The 25,954-nt window shown below is 42.5% G+C and overlaps 1 protein-coding gene across 2 annotated transcripts in view; it reads right to left on the bottom strand.

The window, feature by feature from the left end:
- Positions 1-4,533: 4,533 nt before the first annotated feature.
- RAPGEF5 (Rap guanine nucleotide exchange factor 5) overlaps positions 4,534-25,954 on the bottom strand; it is a 162,213-nt gene continuing 140,792 nt past the window's right edge. For both annotated transcript variants that reach the window (XM_055804925.1, XM_055804924.1), the window contains exons 20-26: positions 24,855-25,033; positions 21,491-21,581; positions 18,796-18,846; positions 17,599-17,686; positions 14,190-14,254; positions 9,595-9,649; positions 4,534-6,217 (exon numbers count right to left, since the gene is read on the bottom strand). In XM_055804925.1, coding sequence (XP_055660900.1) covers positions 6,099-6,217; positions 9,595-9,649; positions 14,190-14,254; positions 17,599-17,686; positions 18,796-18,846; positions 21,491-21,581; positions 24,855-25,033 — 648 coding nt within the window. In that variant the 3' untranslated portion in view covers positions 4,534-6,098. The remainder of the gene's footprint in view (positions 6,218-9,594; positions 9,650-14,189; positions 14,255-17,598; positions 17,687-18,795; positions 18,847-21,490; positions 21,582-24,854; positions 25,034-25,954) is intronic.

Consider the following 25,954-nt stretch of genomic DNA (forward strand, 5'->3'; position numbering starts at 1 on the left):
CTCGTTAGGCAACGGTACTACTTGCACACAAACCCAGCACTACCCACCTCTCCCTGCAAAGTAACAAACAGCCAAATAGCCAGGTGCAATCAGTCAGACCCCTGCAGACGACACAAAGGGAGAGCTTCCCTCTCACCTGCTGGGTTTACGTGACCTCCTGAATGGCTCTTCTCCTTCCTGACCCCCAAATAAAGTTTTTTCCTCGTTTCTCTAGGATTGTTGTGGTTTTCTCAGTGGGGAGGTAAGGACGAGGATTGCCTCTACCCTGAGGATTCCCCCTGGGGAGGTGAGCCTGGAAAGGGTCAGCAGCACCCTTCAGAGCAAAGGAAGCTTTCCAAGGCTTTCAAGATGATGCCACTTCTCCTCCTCCTCCCGTAGTCTGCCTGGGATAGGAAAGGGACAGAAAAAAACATGCTAAAGCCCAGCCAGTTCCCTGAATGCAGATCTGCAAAGATCTTGGTGCCTCTTAAGCAAACGGCAATACAGACCTCCTGGGGAGACAGCCAGCGGCAGCTGCTTACCACTGCGGTGGGCAGTGAAAATCAGAATTATGCAGACTCTATTATTGCCATTCTTTGGTGTTTTAAAGGCTCTGAGGCTGGGCTGCTGCTGAAGCTCACTTTTGCCAGGCTCTCTGGACCTTTACAAGAGTCTTATGAAATCCATTGACCTCCCAGACAGGAATGCAGGGGAGAACACCTCTCTCCTTGCTTAAGAAATTGGTCATTTGCCCCACGTTTGCAGGCCCCCAGTTCTCCAGCTGTTACTAACTGCACCGCACGCTTCTTCTCACCGATACAACTACGGGCATTTTACAGCACTGCTGTAGCCACGAGGTAGGGTGCCATCACGCAGCTCTCCAGTGTGAAACGGTGATCACTGCAGGTGCAGAGGTAAACAGCCAGAGGAAGACTTACCTTCTTCAGGTTTTGCTGTGTGTGTAACTTGGCTGCCATTCCCACGGCACAAGAAAGCAGGACTCCAGGGCAGATGCTGTGTGGCACGAAAGCTCACTGGGATGTGAAACAGAGAAAATATTCAGGGGGTTTGCTTTTCAGGCTGGACGTCTTTTTTTCCACTGAGAAGCAGGAATCACCTCTACCCCAGACAGAGCAGCGATCCCCACGCAGGTCAGTCCCACTCTGCACAGGGCTGCGCCGGCCCCAGAGGAACCTGCCCCCACCTGCTGCCTCCCACCTTCGCTCAGCTCCTGCGGGAACAGCTCATCACAGGCCTCTCTAATCACTTCAGTGACAATTCAGAGTCCATTGAGCAGCTTAAATTGAGCAAGCCTTTGCCAATAAAGCTTTCTGGTTGACAGGAATAGAGGAGCCCTTGTCTGAATAGTTCAGCAGGGTGGTCTGAAGCAGGCGCAGCAGCCTCTTCTTGTGGCTCTGCTAGCACAGGTGGAGCTGTAAGGCAGCTGGCCTCAGCTCTGCACCTTCCCGTCTGCAAACCATCCTAAAGGTACTGTCATTCTAGCTCCTTGTGACAACGTCCCAGCAAGGCTGATGGGTGCAAGGAGAGCCCTTTGGTGCCAAGTTAGCTGCTTGTATGTAGCTGCGTGTGGCTTGAAGTGATTCAGCTGATTAATTGCAACTGGTTAGGAGATACTCCCCAGGTCTCCTTCTGAGCTACACTGTGGAGAGCAATAGTCTCCATTGAAGGGACAGTGATGAACAGCTGGGACTGTAAATTCTTCAGCTTGCACAGCTGGATCTGGAAAAGAATGTCTGGCTGTAAGGTATCTTTAATCATCATTATAGAGCTGTGTCAGCAATTTGGGCTTGCACTGTTTTAACTGTTCCAGTTAAAATTCACCCTACCTGTGTATTAACACTGGCACAAACACTCTGTAGGTCAGGCTCAAGGCTATTTAAGGTGCAGGCCCTCGGAGGATGAAGTACTGCCTAATTGTAAAGCTCTTCGAGCAGACATCGTGCTGCAAGTTACTCCTGTGTGAAATAGCCAGGTCTGGCGTAGTGGTACCCAGGGTTCGCAAGTGGAAAGAGTGGAAGGGCAGGAGAAGTCCCAGCTGCCTTACGGCACACTTGCAGCCCATCACGGGTTCTGCCTTCCCTGCTGCAGGCTAGCCAAGAGGAGGGAGAGGAAATCACATCAACAGGGACATCTGATGACAGGGGAAAGCATTTGCGGTCCCCAGTAAGAGATAAGTGCTGATAAGCAGACTCCAGAGGATATGAAGATAGATTTACTCCTCCCCTCTCCCACACGGACTTCTCATGGTGGCTCCAGGCCCCTCTTAGACTGTGCCGTGATAACAGGGCACAGCTGAGACCCCATTAACAGCATCCCTGCTTCTGAAACATCAGCACCAGTGAGTCCCACTGACCAGAGGCAGACACACAGCTCTGAATGGGGTCAGGCTCCAGGGCCTCTACACGAGTCTGCATCCACCTCACAAATGTAGCAAGGGTTTGTGGCACTGAAAGACTGGAAATAAAATACTCCCGTTAGGAACAGTAAGTGCATGTGATAGGCATGAAGGCACAGAGCCCAGACTTCATTAAGGTAGTTTTTATATTTTGTAAAGCAATATTAAAAAACACTGGAAAATGCAAGATAAATGTAACTGTTGCTTCTACAAGTTTTAACCTTGTATTGCTTGGCCATTTTGACATATAAATTATTGCTTACTAGCTCTCATAAATACACAACACAATAATATATACAGAGGCAGACAAGCATGAAATATGAAAAGGACAACATTGGCAACATTGATTCTGGTAAATCAGATTATTTCATACATACCAGGTCTCATAACGGTGGATAACTACTAGCTGTAGTCCCTGAGAAGTTAGGTAAATACCTTGATTTGGGGTTTTCTATTTTATTACTTTTAATGCAAGCTGACAGCGCGATGGCACTCAGAGAGAACAAACAGGCAGGTGTTCTTACCTCAGCTCACTGACTTCATCCCAGTATTTAACAGTGTATAAGATGACAATAAATAGGCTATGCAAATAAATACTACTCTGCTAAAACGTTTAGTATTTACATCTTTCTGTGTAATGTTACAGCAGCACATCTTATTATTTCTGATAACACCTTTTTTGTTGCCACTGTCATGCAAATGTGCTTTATTTCTATTCAAGATGGGGCTGGAATCAAAAAGCTGCGTCATAGAAACATATAAATTTGATGCAACAAAATCCCGTGCCAAAGAAGTACAGTGACCCAGCTTTCTCCTTTGTTCTGTCTAATTACTCCTCCTAGCTACTAAGAAAATATGCTGAGTATTTAACCTCAGTGTGATTGCAATAAACTGAACTTAAAAATTCATGGATTTTATCCTATGTAACACAATTGCAATATTGAAGGATATAAAAAAATCCTACAGTGTCACCAGTGCTGGACCCTGGCAGAGGCTGTATAGTGTCACCCTTCCTTGTCACAGGGCTCACTTCCATTTCTCCTCCCAACCACACCTTCAAGCTGCTTGCCGGTCTGCAGCCCAGTCCTGCAATACTTCACCTGTTGAACACAGACTCTGAAGGGCCTTTTTTTTTGTACGAGACACGCTACGTACAGATTTGGGCTATCTGCCTTTCCTTTATGCTAACAGTTTCAAGGTCCATATTTTCAAGTGAAACTGATGCACCCACCTCGGCTCCTCAGACCAGCAATTTATATCCCAAGTTATACAGGCCCCAATGAAAACTAGTTCGTAAAGTTTTCAACGGCAGTCCAAGTAGCCACCACACAGATAACGAGGTTACTGCTGGCTATGTGCCTTCAAACCATTCAGTACAAAGTCACAGCAGTGCAGATAGCCAGTGCCTCAGCTGGCTCGAAGCCTACTGGTACAAGTTAACCCATCCATTTGCTTCAACCATTTTGAACTGGCAGAGGTGGCTCTAGCATGCTTTCAAATCAAAGCCTGAGCCCAGAGTCATCTTTCCTCTTCTGTTTTTTGAGGGTTTCTTATTTCTTTTTTCCCCTTCTTTCATTTCCTGTCTTTCATTCTTCGCTGGCGCTGCTGCTGCTTCATCAGCAATAACTACCAAAACTATCACAGAGCCAAACGCAGCGAACTGAGAAACAGCCCCGCTTTCTCAGCCTGAATCTCTTCTAAAGCTCCCTTTCCCACAGGTTCCAACAGAACAATTTGTGGACTAGAATGTTACGCCATATGACCCGAAGCATGCAGGCTGGGCTACACACAGGCTCCTAAAAATAATGCCGTGTTAAAGAAGATTTCACAAGGGGGAGCTGAAAACCCAGCAAACCAGTCAGGTAACGAACGCGCTAAGGTGGGAATTCCGCAAGTGCTGTACCCAGAGAAAGACCTGCAGGAACACAGCATCTGGTTTGTGTTCCTACACCGCAAAAAGGAGCCCACCGCAGCTAGTATCCTCATCTGAACAGTTTTGGTCTGTTTGCACAAAAGAGTTATTTACAATATGTGCAGTCACATCTACAGAAGAACATAGGAAATTTTTACTCCATGGCCAGCAAGAGTTTATTTTTTTTTCTTTTTACTGGGTAAAAAGAAGATTTTTTTCTAAAAAAAAAAAAAAAAAAAAAAAATCATATAGTATTTGATAATAACAAAGTACAAGCAAATACATTTCTGAAACATCTGTTTCCTTTACAATAATAGATCTATACAATATTTCACAGATGGGAAAACCGAATGCATCCTACAGATTCCCCCACAGACTACTTGTTAAAGCTGCTTTTTTAAAAAATCCCTTTAAACCAGAGATAACACAATGATGAACAGCATGCTACTTCAGTATTCCCACATTTCAGTAAAGGAGCATTTTCTTGGAAGTCTTCCTCATGTGGAAAACGTACAGTTGAGATGGGCAAGCAATGCAATGTATCCTCCCTGCCCTGCAAAGGGACCGTTACGGTGAGTGTACAAACACATGCCAGACTGCACAGCACACCGAACACTGCCTGTGGCATTCACTAGATTATTTCAGGGCAACTTCTTAGCACTGAAAACCAGAGCCACGGTGACGGTGATGCTTAGATGTAGGTCAGCTACAGAAAAGACTTTAGAAGTGCTGCCTCAGTACATGCCCAGTAGTACTTTTAGCTACAGGAGAATTGGCTAGGGGAGGGGTGTGAGAGAGACAGAAGCAGTAAAGGGACGCTGATGCCGACAGCCTGCTGTGTACGCAGGTAATTACACCGGTACCCTGTAAGGTGTACCCATTTGTTCTTTAAAAACTAGAAGCGCGTGCAAGTTAGGCGAAGTTTTAGCTGCTGAAACAGTATTTCCAGGAGGTGAGTTAGGAATGCAGGCGGACCTAGGCATTGCCTCTGAATAGACACCAAGAAGTCTGTAATCCAAGCAAAGCTCCTGCTATCATAATTTATAACACGTTAACTGCAGGAGCTGGTGCTAAATCTGAGATAACTGAAAGGAAGAAAATAACATTTTTTCAGCGTACAAACAATTGTGTCCATAAATTGCAACAAAAGTGGATTGGCTCTTACAGTGTGATTTATAAAGCGGATTCTTAAGGGGCCATGCCGGCGTGAACAAACGTTTACTGCTGACCTCTGCATCACCACGTGCTCTTGAGTTTCATCTGGTGCACTGTCTTTTTATATTTCCATTCTTGTTTGTCCGCACTTATCTCAAATGAGATACTCCAGTGGGCTCAGGGGAGCTGGATTGCACAGTATTTTTGGCAACGATACTTTGGCAGCCTTGAATTAGTGAGGTACGTACTGCGGTGAACTGAAAATCAATCCCTCTGTGGCATGTTGCTTGCTGAAATGTTTTGCTGCTGTGACACGATGATTCCTTTCATTCTAATACTGGCAGAATCTGCATTGAAAGCTACACTGGACCAAACAATATTTTCACAGAAACCAAGCTCCTGAGCTCAAAGGACGCTGCTCCACGCCCTCCCATCCCGGTGACCAGCGCGGATGGCACCAAGCTTGCCCTGCAACTCTACGAGCAGCTGGCTCTTGCCTGATTTTCCTGTGCATGTTGTGTGAGCTACTGATAAAACTCAGTAAACTGTTCTTATATAGGGAAGCAACATGCTTGGCATAAACATTCACTTAATTCAAAGTGCTGCAGTTACAAGGTTATATGAAGCTGTGTACGCTCACACTCGCGGCTCTATCCTGTGAGAAAGCTCAAAGAGAGCTTGCTGGTTGTCGATGACATGCAGGTGATGGATGTATGGCTTCAGCTCATGATGCTCTTTCGAAGGAACTTCATTGCCTGCAAGACAGGAGAAAGGGGGTGGATCAGAAAGCCATGCCTTGCCCGCTGCTCTGTCCTGGGCGTTACCAAGTCCCCGGTGCTGGGTGCCAGACAGTCACAAGTACGATGGGCAGTGATCCAAAGGACTTGCTGTTTCCCTGCAATGCATGAGGTAACAGATATAGAAAAGGGGAGGAAAGGCGGAAGGAAAGGAGGAAAGGCAGAAGGAAAGGAGGAAAGGCGGAAAGAAGTAAGCAACGCTAGGCAGCTAGCGTGCGCACAGAAGGAATGAGTGGATGGCAAGAAGCTGACTCTTACCAAGTAGAAGATTTACTCCTGCTGGCAGTGCAGGCAGTCTGTCCCCTGCAAGGGTGGCTCAAGGTTTCCTTTGTGCTGCTCTGGCAGCACAGTGGGACCTTGAGCTGGGGTGGGCGACCCAGCCTGTAACTTTTAAACAACCTTAACACGAGTACACAAGACAGCAGGCCCCAGATAATTTCCTTCAGAGCAGGTGAAAGGTGACAGCACAGCAGATGGATACGAGCTCTTCAAAGCTGCTCTGACAAGGCCCCTGCGTTTTGATCTGTTATGCTTTTGATTTCTGATCTAGTAACAGAGACGAGAGTCACGCTGTCATTTCATGGGTGTTTATGTGGCAAGAGGAATTAGCTGTGTAACAGACAAACTGAAGGGTGGCTTGAATAGCAGATGGTTTTTGTTACAGGCTCGATGCGCGACATCGGCTTGTGGGAACTTGCCACCTGTGAAACCCTTCAGCATGGCTGGTGACCAGCAGAAGTGGAAAAGGAAAAGCTAAGCCCATGGCCACGAGACCCACCAGAAGACAGGCAGAGAAAGCAACATCCCCTACATGTTGCTGACTGCTGACAAACAAGTGAAGGTTGAAGAGCTTTGTTCTAACTCCCTGTCCTCAAGGAATGTTTAATAACATGACCATAAATTAAAAAAGAAACCCCCTCAAAATTCCCCAAACCAATCAGCTTAACTCACACGCTCCCTCCTGTCCTTTGTTTCATTATCATCCTTTTCTCCACGCTCACCAGACAGATGAGAAGCTTGCTGGGAACCAGCCACCCTACTTGTTTTTAAAGAGCACTGTGTGATGCTGTGGGTAGCGTGGGATGCCAGCGCAGCCAGGTCTGCATGCGGCTGCTAACAGGGCTCCTGGCAGCTACTCCTGAGCAGCCCTAACTGCAGAAATGTGGGAGAGAACGGGACAACGTGGTAAGTTTGTGTCAGGATACAGAGATGATCTCTGTGTTCTGAGGGAATAGAATCCCCACAGCTGTGCTGAACGTCCTGGAAAACATTTGTATTTCTCATTAACACCTGAAATGACAAAAGCTTGAATTACGTTATTTTCTCAGGCTGCTTTGCCTCTTTGGAAATGCTATTATTTGTTTTCAGGATTATGGTATAAAAGTGTTATTTCCATTAAAAAGGTATTTCAGTCTTAATTGGAACTTAACCAGTTTCTAATCCAGGAAGACTTTGGCCTGCAAGCTTAATACACATGATACAGTTCATGAACAATAATTATATTCCTTGCTTAGTTTTGTTTGAATTCTTCCCTACAGTGAGATGCCTGCTGCTCTTAGGTCAATCTGGGAATTGATGCAGCAGAAAGATTCACATTCCTGAGAGCAAAATAAGCCCACTAGAAAAGGAAACTATCCATAAAGTCTCAATAAATATTCAGTGAATTCATTTCATGCCTAAACGAATTTAAGAAAAAAAAAAAAGTGCCTACAGGGATGTCTGTATAAGCTGCTTTTTAAATGCCAGCTTGACAATAAATCAAGCCTGTGGTAAAATAAAATAACAATCACATATTTCAAACTACTAGATCATATGATAAATCTCAGGTATTAACCTTGGATTTATGTTGCAACACTTACAAAACCATTTGGAAAAAAAAAGGCAAAAACAAGATGAAAGATTTACAGCAGAGAAGCTGTAAAAAAAATTCACATTAAAAGAAACCAAAACTCCATTTTATAATGCCAAATAAGAGATGTTGTAACTTACAGAGGCATAGTTTGGATTAATCAATATTTCCTTCAGTATCCAGTTTAACAGAATAAAACCAAAAGGCACGTCCTTATCCCTCTCCTTCTGTCTCTCTCTTGTATATATCTCAAAATAACACAAAAACCATAATACTGAGCAGCCTTTGTTTAAAAAAATGACTGCACACACACGGCACACGGTAAATCTATGGAACAAATGTTCAGCAAAGCTCTTAACAGTATCTATCATTCTCCGAGGAATACGTATTTATACGTAAAATTATTGTTGTTTTTTTTGTCACAGTCCATGCTGACAGATGCTGAAAATTCAGCTGGAAAAAAGAAATGATTCAAACTCTTTTTTTTTTTTTTCCCAAAGGCTACAGCACAGTTCTAAACTTCTTTCTGGAAAAGAGGTTTTAGTGGCCTCAATAAATGACATGTTTCGTGGGTTTGGCTTAAAACCCAACCACTTCCTAACGTAGCACTGTGTTTGTCCCCTTCCTGTGGTTAACCTCTCCACAGAGAATGAGAAATGCTGAGCAGGGAAAAACCAAGGTTCTCCACTATGAGCAGCAATGCAAAGCGAGCTGGGGTCTTCTGCATGGTCCTTTAGGGTTGGATTCTCTGGTGGCTAATAAGGTGGAAACACAAAACAAACGAAAAGTCTTTTGTGCAGCTGAGGCACCCTGGCCATCCCCATCAGGGTATATCCTCCCGTGCCCAAAGCAGGCAGAGCTCTACCTGCAGGCTTCCCCCAGCAGAGGTATTAACCATTAACACACACCACCACCCCCCTTTCTGCGTCAACCACTTTCACGAAACCTGCAGGACCTCAGTGTCTTCAAGACCTCTACCATTTGGTGAAACGACCTCAAGAACCCAAACCAAGCAAACAAGCGCTTTTGGTGAAAAGCCAAGTGAAAAGCTTTGGTGATGAATACCACCTTTTAGCTACTGAAAGCCAAGACAGCTGCGAATCCATCAGCAAAACCCAGACTAGCAGGAGCCTGAGGTAACTCGGTTACAGCAGGGCAAGTGAGAAAGAGCAGCATACACCAGAGGCCTCATTATCAAGTGGCACAGATCTTGCACTGTATTTTGAAGAGGTGATAATTTTTGCAGGAAAATAATTTATCAAGAATTTGAAAGCTGTTTCTATAAACATTTTGTAAAGCAAAACCTCATCCAACTGTGATTTCTGTTACGTTCCAACAATGACGCCCCTTCTTACCAATGGGTTAAGTAATTGTCGACCATGTTTTGCTGCTGTAGTAAACCTGAGCAAGTGGAAAGAAAGTGGGGGGAAAAAAAACCCTCAAGGATGTACAAAGGCAAAGTAAGTAACAAGTTTTGACTACTCACCAAACTGGTTATTTCTGCAATGTCTCAATGACCGAACAGTATCCGCAATCATGTGCTGCAAAGACCAAATATAAAAAACACCAGCGTAAAAATCTGAGATGAATACTGTCATTAGAAAAGCCTGAAAAAAATCTTCTTACCCTACGCTGTACAGCAAAAAGCAATGGCAGTAAGGTAGAAAAAGAAGACAGCAGGAGAGAGACTTTGCTTTTTGTTTTAGTGATAATACATGATGAAGCAGAATTAGTCTAGAAGGTCCTTATTGATATCACACAGATCAAATGAGAACTCCCTGAGAGCCCTAAGGAAAGCGGTAAATGAAAAATAGCTCAAAATTGGCTTACTTTTGTTCCTGTGACTTTTATTAAACCAAATCCTACAGCAGGGCAGGCGTGCGGACTGGATGGGTACTTCTGGGTTCAGCCCCCAGCTTTATTGCATTATCAAAGTCTGCAACCTCACTTTCTGTCTCCATGTGTTGTCTAATTAGGCTGCAACCCCCTTTGTGGTACAGACTACACCTTTACGTACACCTGTACAACGCCTAGCACAATCAGGCACCGGTATCAGCTCGGCAGTTTTCTGCAGTATGATAACCAACACCAAACCCCAGCCCACAGCCTAAACCCTGCAAAGCAAGCACCCCGACATCTCCGCAGACACCTACCAAGTAAGACTATACCCTAAGTGTATTATTTAAAGAAAAGCTGGTGCTAACAAAATGTTGGATGTTCACTTAGATTAAGCAGAGAAAAGAAAAGGTTTAAGTTTGGTTTCTCAATCAGGCTCAGGTCTATAGGTTATAAAAAGTGGAATTGTTCACTATAAATCAGTGGAGTGTGCTCATTTTCACTAGATGTCACCCATAAAGTTCTTGAGGTATTACTTTTTTTTTTCTTCTTTATTTGACCGCTTCCGTGGCAACTCTTCACCAAATCTAGTAACTAATTAAAACAAATTGCAGTTAGCAGGAATGATTTAATAGCTCGTGCAAACAGCTGAGGCTCTTCTCACATCTCTTTAAAAAATAATTAGAGCCAGAAAAGATTAACTGTCTTGAGCAGAGTATGTTTTAAGACCAGAATGACACAGAACAGCTCATCTCTCAACACTCTGGGAGTGGCTTACAAAGCTCCTCCATAGAAAAGCTTATTCAATGGAAACTTTGTATTCCTTTCATCAGTAAATATTTTTTCCTGTTACCCACTGTGCTTGATTTGCCATGAAATCATGCGATCTCTTGTGTTAATGTCTTTGCACTGATTATAATGAAGTTCTAATGAGATGATCTAGATTTCATGCACAATAGTGTGAGTACTGGGAAAGCTACAACTTCCCCCAGTGCTGCTGCTGTGGTATTTTCCAGCTGATATCCTTTGCCCTTGGCTTTTAGAACTGAGAGACCCCACCATCACACACACTGACATTCTTTGCTGTTTCTCCTTTGTAGTCAGTCAGTGTGGGGTCCACCCCCAGACTGGCTTCTGAAGGTGATGCTCTCCTAACAAAAAACCTCTTTGTGTAACACTCTCTTAAAGCAGAATCCCAAATCTCCTGCTTTTAGTAGCCCAATTAGGCATTTCTCTCTGTTTTCGACTCTTTGAGATCCAATTGTAATACAAAAAAAAAAAATCAGTCAATTCATCTGCAAAGCAAATGCTATTTCCTGACTGTTTTAACAGGTGCTTGCATACCATTAGTGTGATGAGTAACACATTTCTTGTGGCCTTTCAGCCACAAGATCTGGGATCATTAGCACTCCTTTAGCTGCAAAGGATAGCAAAACCTCAGGTTTAGGAATTGCATAGATATTTGGGGTGGGGGTGGTGTTTGATATCCTTCAGCTGTGTGTACACAGACCTTACAGCGGAAGGCACTAGGTGAGAAGGTATTTTCTACAACGGTAATGGCCATTGACCTGTATTAGAGTTTGCTGGAGTGTGGCTAAGACATGTCATTGCTAAGATGTGGGTGATGGCTGACTGGAGAAAAAAAAGTTAATAAGCCACATTTCAGTGAAGCTGGTTAGTAAATACCATGGAAATACCTTGAGATGCAAGAGTATAAGACCATATTCCTTCAGATTTAGTTGGGGAAGTGGGTATGGTATTAAATATTGATGTAACACTATTCTAGACTAGAGTTTACCCAACACGGAGTGAAGCAGACCACTGCAATCCCTTCAACTTTTGCTAAAACTAGGTAACGTTAGAGCATTTCATTCCCTTCTGTTTGCAAATTCCCTTCTTTATATTTTGAATTAACTTCGCCTTCACTGCAATGATGTCATGTCAAATCAAGTTCAGTCACAGTAGGATTGTTGAGGTCCTTACGGTCTAAGAATATAAAGAAGTGGGGATTGCAGAGGCAGAGAATATCTTTTATTTAACCAACTGATAAAGTTGGAAAAAACAATGGTTCAGACTGACAGGTCCTCGTTCTTCAGGTGAGACGCTTAATACAGAAATGAAATATTTCAAAATACTGATCTACAGGGAGATACAAAAAACCATCTTTGCTTTGAAGTTCATAAGTAGAAATTCTGTGCATTTATGACAGTGAGTAAGTTCCTTCCCCAAAGCAGTAATCTGCTACGGTAGAATGATTCTTTTCTTCTTTTTCTGCAACCGCAAATGTGCAGGTGAGGTTCAGTGGCTTGATCCAAACCAAGCAGAAGTCAATGTCAATCCTAATTTTCCTCAGCAGAGGCCAGAAAGTGCTCAGCACAGTACAGAACACCAAGGAAGACGCTCTTCCTTGGGACAAAGCCCTTATAAATTAGAAAAGGAACGTGAACACACTGTGATCACACACTGTGATCATGTGTGATGCATCTTGTTAGGAAGTTCACGCCCATTGACTGAACACCTTGGCATCCAAACGAACCAGTCTAATACACATACTGCCTGAGCCTGCCTGGCACTCACAGTTAAATCTCTCTTAAGCCCCCATTCCTTAGTTAGCACTATTGCCTGCATTCAGATGTACACAGGGCTTGTGAGACAGCATGTTCCTGAGGGCATGATCTGACTAATAATTTGGAGGAAGCGTCAGTCTGAACAACCCTCACCCCACCACCATCACCCCAGACTCCCCCCCTGCCGTTCGGAATGCCCAGTATACATCTGCATGGGAAAGGTGAAATCCTGGCTCACGGAAGTCAATTGGTGAATTAGCAAAGCTCCCAGTGCCTCTGGAGACACGATGGTGGCAGAAAGGATTGGGAATCTTACCCAGCGAGTCCAGCATACAGGATTAAACAACAAACAAACAAACTAACCAGGTCTGGCTAAGACTGAACAAGAATCAGATCCTGCACATTCACTAAATAAATCTATGGACCAGTGGGGGGATTTTAGTATCAATTATTGTGCATCAAGGGCTAGTTTAATTTACATGTTAATTGGATGTACTTCCAAGAGGCAATGAAGAAGAACATGCTAATGAGTTTTATGCAAACACCTAAAGGTCAAACAGTTAATGGACTTGGGACAAGAAAACCTTTCAGCAAATGCAAATCGGTGTTCTTGTAAACTCTACAACAAGAAAAGGTACAGAAATCAAATAGAAAACACAAAAAGAGGAGCTCAGGTTCAAAAGTCAAAGTCTACATCTGCTTGCAAGTTGGAAGACAATGTATATTATGATAGGATGTGAAAATAAGTTCAACCTCTGGTTCATGAATAACTCCATGGTTCCACATTCATTCTCTAACAAGTGTAAACATGTGGAGAAAATAGTTGGGAACAATTCATCTGAACAGTCCCATGGCACATCTAGAGCGAGCGGGAAGAATATTTTGGTTTCTTGATCAAATAATCCAGGCCAAGAAAATAAAAATTAACTGAAAGTTTCTCCTCTCCACTCCACCACTGTTCAGATACACAAACTGTAGCTTTCAGTGCTACGCAAATGTTATCAACAAAGAAATGAAATATGCAAATTAGAGAAATAAAACCTCTATCAGTAATATCATGCCAGAGTAGATGTCATATGATATCTAGAGTAGATGTGGCCAAAGATACAACGTCAGTAAGTGCCTTTATGCATAAAAATTAGTATAGTGGTATTTACAGACAGTTTAATTCATATTTCAGGCATTATTTTCTTCATCATCTAACCTAGATCAAAAATATTACTTTCATTTAACATCCCTGGAATTGGCATACCAGTGGCAAGTGATAAACTAGAGAAACCTTTAGTGCCTTGAGGGGAAAAAAAAGAGGAAATATAATTCAGAGAAAGCTGAGGCAAGAGAACCGAGGAGAAATAGCCCACGAGGTGGTGCAAAGGAATAGATCTCACTGGGGGGTGGGGGTGGGAAGAGCGGAGTGTGACAGTGATGCTGGCCATTACTGGCTTAGGCATTTTAAACAGGAGTGGGGGAGGAAGGAGTCAGAAAGGAAAGGAGCAGTGAAAAGGGGAAGGGGAGATGGGACTGTTGGCTGTTTTATCCTGCTTGCTCGTTTTTAACCCTGTTTATTTCTTCCTGATTCAGCCAGAAGAAAATCTTTCAGTCTTACAAGATGAGGAAGGGAAAAGGAAGACGAAAACATAAACCTTTTTGAAAAACAGGAAGGACAAAATTAGCTTACCAGCTTTTCAAAATTAACAAGGTTATCCAGAAAAGTTTTATTTCCTTCATGGATGAATGTTACATCTGAAAAAAATAAAGGAGAAAAAATTATTTTTCACGGCTTTGTTGTTCAATACAAAGAAATAAAATGACTAAATGACAACAAAAAGAAAAAAAGCGGAAAAGTACCCCATTAAGGATTGACACAATACCTTGTAACAGGGGAACAGAAGCCTGGCATAAGGATGACATGGAGAGATTATTAGATAGCACTACGTACACTTCGTGACAAGAGGATTTTCGAGTGGGAGCATGGATTTCTTATTATACCTGTTCTGTGCTACTTCTGGGCACCCCAAGGGATGGCCCTGCATGGCATGCCTGTGCTCTGCACCCTGCGTCACCAATCCAGCCACGCTGCCCACGGCCGTGCCCAGGCTGGGGCTGGCTGGTCCTTGAGTCTAGAGCTCCATAGGGGCAGGACTGCCAGCTGCTGGAGTCAGCTCTGACACCCCCTTACTTCCCTCTGGGGGACACGACCACTCCAAAGTCTTCTTCAGAGACACTGCTACAGCAGTGGCCAGCCAGGGAGGTTAAACACAAGCTACCAAACCGAAGTGCAAACCCTTGAAATAAGCATTGTGGCTGGGGAACAAACATTTTTATGCAGTGGTGTTGGAGAGACTTTGCAAAGGTAACAAAAAGGTCAGCGTTAGGAAAAGGAAGAGGTCTGTATTTGGCTCCAGGAAGGGAACTGAACACGGTGTAATGAACTGGGGGTTGGGGAATATCAGGAGAAACAAATGTTGCTAAATTAAGATTACAACTAAAACAGTAGCTTGAGGTCATTTTCTCTGTTTTTCTCATGCACATTAAGGACATGAAGTGAGACCTATCTCAGACACGAAGTACTAAGGACATGGAAAAATTCCCTGTGGGGACTGAAGCTCTGAATCCCATAGTGCATCCTCTGGGTTGCTGAAAATACTAGCAGGAGCACCGCCACCATGCCCCCTATCAGCTCTCTCCTGGATGTGTGTGTACCCAGGAGTACCAGAAGTCAGCACTATTGCGATGAGACAGCATTCCAATACCATTACTTCTTAAATGTCACAGCTGTGTCTGCCAGGAGGCAAAGGGCACAGAGTCAATGGGCAACATCTCCCTCTCAGCAGAGGTGCCAGCCTCCAACCCACCAGTTTAACTGTGCATCTCAGCATTTCTCCTGTGCCCATCTCTAGGACTCCCTCTGATGCCCACTTGGTCCCCCTAATTTCAGGGATTTTAGGACTGGGAACCTGCAGCTGACACTGTGGGATGCTTTGTCACGCCATACACCCCCTTCATCCTCCCCCAAAACAGCCAACCTGATTTATTTCCTTTTGTTTCAAAGACTCACTCTGTGCCTGAGGGGCATTTTGTAATTGCTCAGAATGGAAATGATAACGGCTTCATAGCTGGTGGAAACCCAGAGCTGGGACTCATTAGGCAGAGGTCTGCGCCAGGAGTGCAGAGAGCTCCCATGCCCCCAGGGCAGCTGGGCTGGGGTCCACCTTGGGCGGGTGGGCAGGATGGCCACCACGCCAAGTCCAGCCAGCACTCCTGAGCAAGTGGGGCAAGCATGGCATACACTGGGGATGCCTCCAGCACCTCTCTGCCCCTGGGCAGCATCCCAAAAATCAGGGGCAGCATCCCAAAAATCATGACCTTCTTAAACCTCCTCTACCAGGTTGCTTTGGGGTACACCCAGAAAAAGGGACTGGGAAAGGACACAGCTTCATGACAGAGGCATTACTTATCCCATATCAATGCAGTTAAAAATCGTCCATCAGTTTAATGAAAAACTTAGACTGGAAGCAGAAATTTCCACACAGCTTTTTAAGTCAATGCCAGCAATGTGTGTATCTCTGAGGGTGGAAGGAACAGAAATCTGCTTTGCGGCCAACAACTTAAGAGTCTAGATAAATTCAGTGGAGCAGAAAATTGCATCTGAGTTAGGTTGTAAGGGTACATCACAGTATTTCATTACACATGTGAAAAATCTGGCCAATTTTCAAAAGCTGTGTCTATGTGCTGTAAGAGAGCCCTACATTTATATTTAATTAACTTTAAAAGGACACTCAACTTATTTTTCATAATTAAAGGTTATTAATGATTTTCATTTATTTCTTGAAATTACTTTTGTTCCTTTTGTGTTGAAACAGTAATCTGTTCAGTTGCTAATGATTTCTATGTGACCCATGCATACTGCATTGGTCTTGGAAATGACACTAATACAAACATGCTTGACATGGAATAAAGTCCTACATACTGTGCAATACCTTGGCAACACCTCCTTATGGATTACTGTATTGAAGAAAATTACTGTATTAATTTTCAGAGTCTCCTTGCTGTCTCCAATACAGTTTAGAGCCATGAATGCTGCTTATGTGCACGTTCTTATACACCATATTGTACTGCTGCACAAATGTCATTGCTACAAGCTACTTGTTTATGTTTGGTGCCTTTGTTTGCAGGCAAGACATGCTGGAGAACACTTAAAGGATATTGATTTTGAAGCCTTGATAATGGTATCCATCTGAATTAATGCAAACTCCTTTGATGTGTGCAAAGAGGGGAAGTGCCTGATGGCTCCCAAACTGTCGCTGACTGATCTGGAGAACTGTCTTCAAACATTTTAAACTGGCAGCAGCAGCAGCAGGTTGGGATAAACAGCCTAAAGAGAACACTTTCGGAATACAGGAATAATCAAATGAATTTGCCATGTTCAAAGACAAGGCAATTAATAATTAATGACTCCAAGACAACAGAATATTTGAAATACCTGCCACTTAATTAGCTGCCCTGCTTACTGTGTTAACCAAGTAGTTGTATTTTATTTCAATAGATTTTTTAAAAAGTATTTTTTTTATAGTAAGAATTTATCTCTTCCAGACCTACAAGAGACCCCAAAATCCCCTCTCAGGACAGACAGATGGGGCAGGTTCTGCCTTTCGGGTGATGCCAGGTCGGTCCAGCCCGGCGAGGCAGGGCAAGCATCCCAGAAGAGCAGCATGACCAAGGCCGCTTGTGCGGGTACCAGGTGGCCCCATTCCGGGGTCTGCAAAGTCTTGCTTCTCCACTGAAGAGGACGTGGCCAAAGCAATAACACACCGCTCTACCCACACCTGACGGGAACGTACTGAAGTTTGAAAACCCGTGTGAAAACTGCTCTCTTCCCCTTGTCTGAAAAGGCAGCTGCTTTTTATCCAGACCAAGTGGTATCTTGTAGATACTTTACTACACGTACTGTATTACTAGATACCATACTCCTGTAGTTCCATACTACATCTGCCACGTGCTGATCACAAGACCACATGAAGGAAAAATCACCTTACACTTATTTTAATTAATCACAATGAAGAAAAGCAGCCAAGCTTTAACATTACCTTTCAGAAGTAAGGGCATGAAGGGGATTTTCGGAGATTTCATTTTCTTGAATGCATCTCTGTAAGCTTTGTGATTCAGAGAAGGGTCCTACAGAACCATTTGGGTAATAGAGAGAAAAATCAATAGGCAATAAAAAGAGCAATTCTAAATCCATTACGAGCTTATGATCTGAACATGATTTAGATATAAAAGGTTTCTTCAGGAAATGAGGTAGATAAAGGTTTTCTAAGCTAGATGACTTACTAAACTGAACAGGAAATGTAAACAGTTGAAAGGAACAAGAGCAATTGCATTCCTCTAGATGAAGCAGTGCTAAAATGGGAGTGAGCTGCAGAATAGTCACTTGGACTGCTCTGTAATTTCCCCACAAATTTCTATTGGCAAAATCTCTTCAGCTTACTATCTAGCACAAAATGTATCCCAGAATATATTCCTGATTAATTTCTTCTTTAAAAAAAAAAACAACAAACAACACACCACTACCACCAAAAAACAACAAAATCCCCACAAAAAACTGTTCTAAGATCAATGGATCATACTGGAGAATTGCAAAGTAAATAAGAGTGTATTTCAGTCGTGCTGTGTAAGCAATTCAGAAAGTCATCTCAGTTTCCCATATAAATGAATGTTTTTGTACACCAGCTTGCGCACAATACTGAGAGAACACATTAATTTATAACAGATCCCAAGTACAGAAGCGTGACAGCCACTGAAGGCTGGATTGCACGTTCCCCACACCAGGCAGCGAGCTCACCATGCACCCACCTCCATGACAGCCAGAGGAAACGCTTGTTTATTCAGCTTTGATAATGCTGACAAAGACCCTTAGCCCTGGAATTTTATTTTATTTTTTTAAAAAATTTCAGTTGTCCTCCTTTCCTCCTGACCTACAGCATGTTGCTTTAGATAAAGGCTGATTAACCACCACAGCAAAAGAACAGCTTCCAAATTGATGCCAGGGAACCAACACCACATTCTCCTCTCTCTGCTATTCCTCCAGCTGTCAGGAATTCAGCCTTCTCCCTTTTCGTGTTTGAAGACCGCCTCGGAGCTCTGGAGAGCTGTGAGGCCTTTGGCAAATCACAGCTCTGACATGACAAGTTCCAGCTCCAGACAATAACAGGCAGCTCCAAATAAATTATGAAGAAGGCACGTAAGGCCAAGCAATGCCGTTCTGCTGTCAACACCATACTCACCGTCAAACTTTCAAGTTCAGTGAAAAGTTTCTTGAATTTCCCAGGAATTTTCTGAAGTGGGGGGGGAAAAAGGAAATTTGATTTAGGCAGAAAAATGCTGAGGCATTTTTTTTTCCATGAGACTGCTGTGGGTGAAGCACCTGCTGAAAGTGCAACAGGTAGTTAACCCGCACCACTCAGCTCCAAGAGCTCTAATTACAGACCGTGATCAGTGCAACACCAGTGAGGTACCAGACCCCGCAGCCCTGCCTCAGGGCCCGGCATCCTTCTTTTATGGAGGCTGCTTGTTAGCAGCTGGTTTTATTTTCTTCCCTAGCTCCCAGGCCTGCTGCATTTACCTTACTGTCTGTATCGAGTTAGAAGCAGTAACACCAGCTGAGAATTCAAATAATGTGATCACATCCAGGTTAAATCATTTGCTGTAATCAATCTTCCCCTACAACATGGGTTCTAGAAATTAACAAGCGTCATGCTTATTAGTGCTGTTTGATATACTGCTCCCAGTGCTGACCGATGTTACTACTGGTATATGCTGGTGCCAGAGAAAGAGATCTTTCCTTTACAGACGACTACTCCATCTCTGATTTCTCATCCTAATCCCACGGCGAGGAGCACAAAGCACCTTCCAAGGGAGCCCGGGGAACAAGCTACCTCCTTGCCCCACATGCTGACACCTGCTCTCCTCCACAAGCATCCGCTTCCTTTATCTGTGAGGTGCTTTAATGGATTCGCTTCATTATACCCAAAGCAATCATTCTACAGTTTGAAATTTCCTGCTGATATTTCAGACTTCAAGAGTGGAGTGCGGACCTTACAGTCTGTCTATTTTTTCCAACCATACTACTTTGTATTGTAAAAGACATCCCCCTCCTAGTACAAATCCCGTCTTGTTTTTGTCTTTAGACCCTGACACCCAGTGACACTACCAAGAGAAAAAAGATTCAGAACAACTAAGACTAAGTGAATGTGCTGTATGATTAAAACGCTAAAATACCTGAATATGGAATTGCACTTGCACCTTTTAATATCTTCAATCAGAGAAAGTTAGGCTCATTAAAACACTGCATACTGTAGAAAAAAAGTAGAGGAATATGCTTGGGAGCATACTACTACTTGGTTAAGAATTCAAGTGCAGAGCCAATATAATTTAGTGACTAAATGGTTGCTTCAATTTAGGTGGTTTCATTTACATGTGTAAGTAATTATAATTAATTTATAAACATTGCTCTACTTTCTGGAAGTCACATTACTAATGCAAATAACCTTCTGTTTTTGACATTTCCAGTGCAATGAAGTTTTATAAATAAAAAAAATATGCATGCGACTTCATAAATATTTTACGCACAGAAACATGACGTATTTACAACAATACATATGCAGACACACTCCCTGTTCCAACAAGCAATATTTTCTGCTCTTCCTGAGAGAAGTCCACCAGCAGCACACGATCTCCAGAGGTCTCACCACACAGCAGAGTTCTGTGTGTTTCCATGTGGGAGAAATCCACACCACTGCCGCCTGGTGCCTTTGATACAATACTTAGTTTCTTCTGCTCTTCTACCACAGCTCAGAGAAATAGGATGAAGGCAACCCGTAAGAGCAGGCAAGGGCAAATGTTCCCTATAGGGGCATTTTAGAAATAGGAGAGACAAGGGGCTTCTGTATCATCATCCTCAGGTATGTTTTTTTCCATAAAATTTTTGCTTTATCTGTTATTGAAAGTTAGCTTCTCCTTGCCTGCCTGAGCCCCTGTAACTCCCACAGACACAGTCACTGCCCTTGTTTCTCTGCCTGCCAAAGCCACCGACATATGCAGCAACGCCTCCACATGTCTGATTTCAGCTAAGGGGGAAGACTTTGCTCTGGAAAGTGTTAGATAGGTTTGTAAGTTTCTGATGGCGGTTTGATTTCAGCTGTTGGTGCACAAGAGTATCACCAAGGCAGGAGATCACAGCCGTTCTCTGTCGCTTTGTATTACAGGTTGATATTTTTCTGAGTACTGCTCACTTGTGATGTTGAGGGCATGGAAGAGGGATAAGCCTTCACCCCATCACACTAAATTACTCCTTCACCAATTCTTGGTTCATCAGCAGATATAGCAAGCTTGCAGATACTACCACTCAATAATTTACCTGGATTGAAAAAAAAATCCTCAATATAAACACAGAACCCATTGGGACCCTCCTCTAAACATCCCATGCTGTTTAGCAACCGGTAGCTTCTTTAGCAGATAATCTTTGCTCCCCAGTATGCTCTTTTCTCAGGGTCAATTTCCTAACTTTGTTGTTCAAGATGAGCAGCTGCAAAAGAGCTGATAAAGGAGAATTAAAGAAGGTTTATTTCTACTTTGTATTTTTTTAAATGACATTGTTCCATAATAAGGTATTGCCACCTTTATAAGACTTTCTGTTCTGACATCTACTTAAAATGCTAGGATAATTTATCGCACTTTTTTTTTAAGAGGGTAAGATCTCCTTGCTTTGTTCTTATTCAAAAACCCTGGAAGGACACATTTAGTTTTAGTTGAATAGCTGTGTATCTAAGTTTTCAGGTTGCAGGGAAGTACTGACACTAACTCTGTGTTTGATTTCAGCATGAAAAAACAGTAATTAGAAAGGAAAGGTAATTCGCCAGTATACAACCTTTGTAAGAAATGGTTTTGACAGCATCTAAAAGATAGGAAGATGCATCTTACCTCCCAGGTCTGAGACAGACGGCTGACAGATGCAGTGTTGAGACCCATAACAATAGCAAAGAATGAATTCAGATTTCTTTGGGCTTTACAGCTGTGGAATAAAAATATGAATGCTGTATTCTGAGTTTTTGTACTCAGGATCAGAGATAAATGGAATGCACAGGTATCCTAGGTTACTGAGTCACATTTCAACCCTCAGCACTAACATACAATCATCTTCCACATAATGAACTCATTAAATGTCCTCTCATGACCACCTGCAGTCTAGGTGATAGGGCCTCTAAGAAGTTTTTTAGCAAACGTTCCACTGTCTCATCAAGCCCGTTGTTGGCAGGTTATTTTTTTCCCTTTGCTGTCAAAAGTAATTTTCCATTTTCAGTGTTCAAGTTGCTCTCAGCCATCCTTTACCATACAGAATAATTCCTTGACCTCTATTCTGTTGTAGTATAAATATTTTCAACCCCTATTTCATCTTTTCTCAAATTGTACATCATTGGTTCCTTCAATTTCTCTTTGTGGTCATGGCCTGCAATCTACTTTTCCATATCATTATTATCCTTCATTGAATTCTTTGTAATTTATTTTAACTTTTCTCTCATCTGTTTCCTTCTTACCAAGGAGATGTAGTGAGACAGCGGGGAGGGAAGGAGAAACGTAATTACTATTTGGGATCTAAGTTCTTACACCTTTCTCCTACGCAAGTATAAAACAAATAGCAAATTATTTATTTGGAACAGCATCACACTTTGTCCTTGCCTTTAATTTGTCATCTATTATCACCCAAGGACCTCTGTCACAGCACTGTTCTTTACAATCATGCATTTATTTCTTCAGCTCAGTATTAGCATTCTCTGGCTGAATTACTTTGCATCTATCTAAATTAAATCTTATCCTACTGTTGTTTGCACATGCCACTAGACTCCTTAGATCATTCTTTTTTTTTTTTTTTTATCCCCCAATGCATTTGCAATCCCTCCTCATTTTTATTGTCTGAAAATCTGATTAATGTTCAATTTACATATCCCTATAAATTAGTTGCAGTTAGCACTGGTTCCAGTCCAGGTCCCTACGGAATGTCCTTGATACCTCTATTCTTTGACATTTTACTATATACGATAAGATCCTGCCTATTTCTAGTCCATAAGGGAATTTGAAATCCTGAAATATTGTGTCCTTTTCAAACAAAAAAGATTCCCCTTTCCCCTGCAGATTCTTGAAGACCACTATAAACATAGGTGTGTGTGTGAGAGAGAGGGAGAGTAAGAATCCTCTTTTAAGATAATTTTAAGTACAAATGAATCTACTGGCTTCACTGGGATTTGTCATCAGGGAAAAGTACATGCCCAGGCCTTAGACTGGGCACTTGCCAGCACTTGTTACAGGTTTTACAAAGCTTGTGCTCACCGCTCTACTATCTTGAAACGGTGTGTTTCTCACTTCACCTGTCTTAAAGTTAATCCTAACTTTGTTGCTTAGACTCCTTTTATTATTAAAGTCAGGCAGCTCCCGAAGGTAACTCATTCCAGGACAAGGAAGGTGTCCAACACCGCCTGAGCGAAGTGCCTGCTGGGTGAGCCCATGTCTCACAAAGAGCTGTAGGGAGAAGGTCTGTCTTGCAGCCAGTCACTGCCTGGGCTGCTGTTACAATCTACCTCTGTTACTCTAACCCTATGTTGACCTGGTCTGTAACTCCTCAGGATGTTCATTTCTAACAACATGCGAATTCATTTTCTTTACTGAATTACTTGTTTTCTGTTTTAGACTAACTCATCAACAGAAGCATATGTATCTGTGTTTCAAAACCTCTGTTTCCCTTTTATGTATTGAACACGTTCGTGTAAAAGCCTTCCATCTTCTTCAGGTGTTCCTCAACAGTGAGGCACACAAATGTTGAACATCACATCTTAGTCCTGCTGCTTTCCTGACAAGCTGAAAGTCATAGACAAAGATCAGGGCTGAATCCAGGAGCAGAATACAGCTGCTCACAGCTCCCTACTGATCTGCCTTAGTCATAAACAAAATAGCAGGGCTGCTTGTCTTGTGCCTCACGGTGAGAGTCCTGTGCTTAGCATGCTGTCTTTCCACCCTAACTGTTCATCTTTCATCAGCTCCTCCAGAACTGATGGGATATGATAATGTCTTCTTTCAGAAAGCTGCTTTCCTGATTAAAATAAAGGATTGCGAGCAAACACCACAATCGCTTATCTGTGCGTCCATTATTTCACCATCTACATGCTATGATGATGGGTGCTTCTACAGTGCACTGGGAAAGCCTGTCTACTGTTTACCGACAAATGTATTTAGTCTCCAGAACTTCAGCTTTTCACTTAACTGAGATGGAAATAATTCAAATACAGCAACATTTTAGTCGGATGACATATATATCCCTATTCTTGTGGGACAGACATGAAACTTTTGCTGGAATGCAAATTAATACCTCTGTGGCGCAAGCAAGGCACAGAGAACCAACCATTTCTGACATCGTTGGACCAAACTTGGCCATTGATAAGGCAGAAAATGAACGTATTACTGGATACCAATCAGCTTACAAACTACACCAAATTACATTTATGAATTACACTAGATCCCATTAGAAGAATTCATTTCACCAAAGGCACTGCTTCAGCAGAGGAGTCCTTTGTATATAAGTGCCTTGCAAATTAAATCAACCCAGCTGATGAAGGGAACAAATTATGTATTTTTCCATGAATGTGCATATTCAAATATTGCAGAAGACCAACAAGTGGAGAATGTTGCACATATTTAAATTGCTCTATTTTCTTTGTTACTAAAATTACAGAGAAAAGTCGTCTGTGTATATGTGTATATTGTATATCTCTATTCTGTTCCAAGGCATAGAATAAATGCTAGCACTATTTAGTAGTACTGCAAGAAATCAAATCTCCATAAATACAAGAGTACTCCAGAGAAGATTACATGGGGCAACACCTTACTGCAGCTATTTTCTTCTCTAAAGGTAGGACTTTCAAGATTATAACAGTTTTTTGGTTTCTGTGTAGTCTTTAGTGAATGGCTGCTCAAGTAGTTTTGTATTATGTTCCTCAGGTTATTTCTGCTAAGAAAGGAAATATCTCTGCACCATCGGAAATTTTGCAGTTGATACTGGAGATAGAGCAGCTAAGCTGCTGGTGAAGATTTGAGCAGCATATACTCTACCACATCCACATCTAGCTTTGGCCAGTGTGTGCTGTTGTTACTTAGGGATTGCTTTACCCAGGTATGCTTACTACGCTACTGAAACACAGGATGACAAATTAAGTTTCCTTTCTTTGCTTTTACACCTACTTCTCACCAAATAAAGCGTGTGAATTCAAGGATTTTTCTTGCAACATTAGTAACTTACTGGGCAGCAATCTTGATGAACTTTTTGACTAGCTGTACACGTTTGCAGAGCTGGCTGCAGAGGAGTATCTCGGTGGCAACCCAAAGCTGGACCTCGTTGCACCTTTGAAGCAGAAGACTGAGATTCTCGGTGTTTTCAGCGCTGCCCTGTCTACTGAACGTGAAGTATATCAGCTCTTGCTGGAAGACATTGGCAACATTATTAGGGATATAAAACCAACTTAAATGTAAATAAATCATAACTTATTTAGAAGTACGTTTTTGAAACGAGACCTGGTTACAAATGGTTATTTTTTTCATTGTCAATGAGTCAATCTCAAATGATTCAGGGTCCAGGTTTGGCTTAGCAACCTCTAGGGGCTTATTACAGTAGGCAGGTGGCCTCGACGTCCTGCAAGACATGCTCTCCTTGTGAGATTTCCTGCAGTTCCACTTCTGGCTACAGCCAGCTATAGGACATCAACAATCTCTCTCTTTCTATATTTCATCACTTCTGTTCCAGCATTAAAAAGCAACTGTTGTAGGACCTGAAAAATTTCTATTCAAACTCCTTCCCAAAGGTAGCCAAATTTTCATCAATAGAGATGTGGGTCTTGATTTGTGTCCAAAAAACCCCAAACGTGACTAGCTGGCAAGTGTCTAACCTGAATAAAAGAATCTGAAATGAAATATCAATGAAATTATCTGATAAGCAGCAAGGGAATTTCCCACTCATTTTCTCAGAAAGCCACCATGCTTTTCAATGATTGATATTTTAAAGTGACATTTTGTACTGTGAACTGCATATTTTACTCAGCAGCTCACACCAGAACCTATCAAAGTCATTGAAACAACCCAATGGGCACTGAAGTGGGCCATTATCCCATTTTATAAAGCCTGCCCAGTATTTTTTATCTCAATGAAGCCTAACAAGAACAGTAATGTCACCATCAAATTTGCTGAAACTGTGAATTCTTTTGTGGTTAAAGTGATATCAAGGACACCTATTTGTGGAGTCCTGTATTTACTGGAACATTACGGAGTGCAAAGGATAATTTGCATATTTAACATATTCACACTGTTTCAGACAGCTTTTAAAGAATAATCACGCTCTTTGCCCTC

The sequence above is a fragment of the Falco peregrinus genome, chromosome 5, assembly GCF_023634155.1.
Source record: "Falco peregrinus isolate bFalPer1 chromosome 5, bFalPer1.pri, whole genome shotgun sequence".
Taxonomy (NCBI): Eukaryota; Metazoa; Chordata; class Aves; order Falconiformes; family Falconidae; genus Falco; species Falco peregrinus.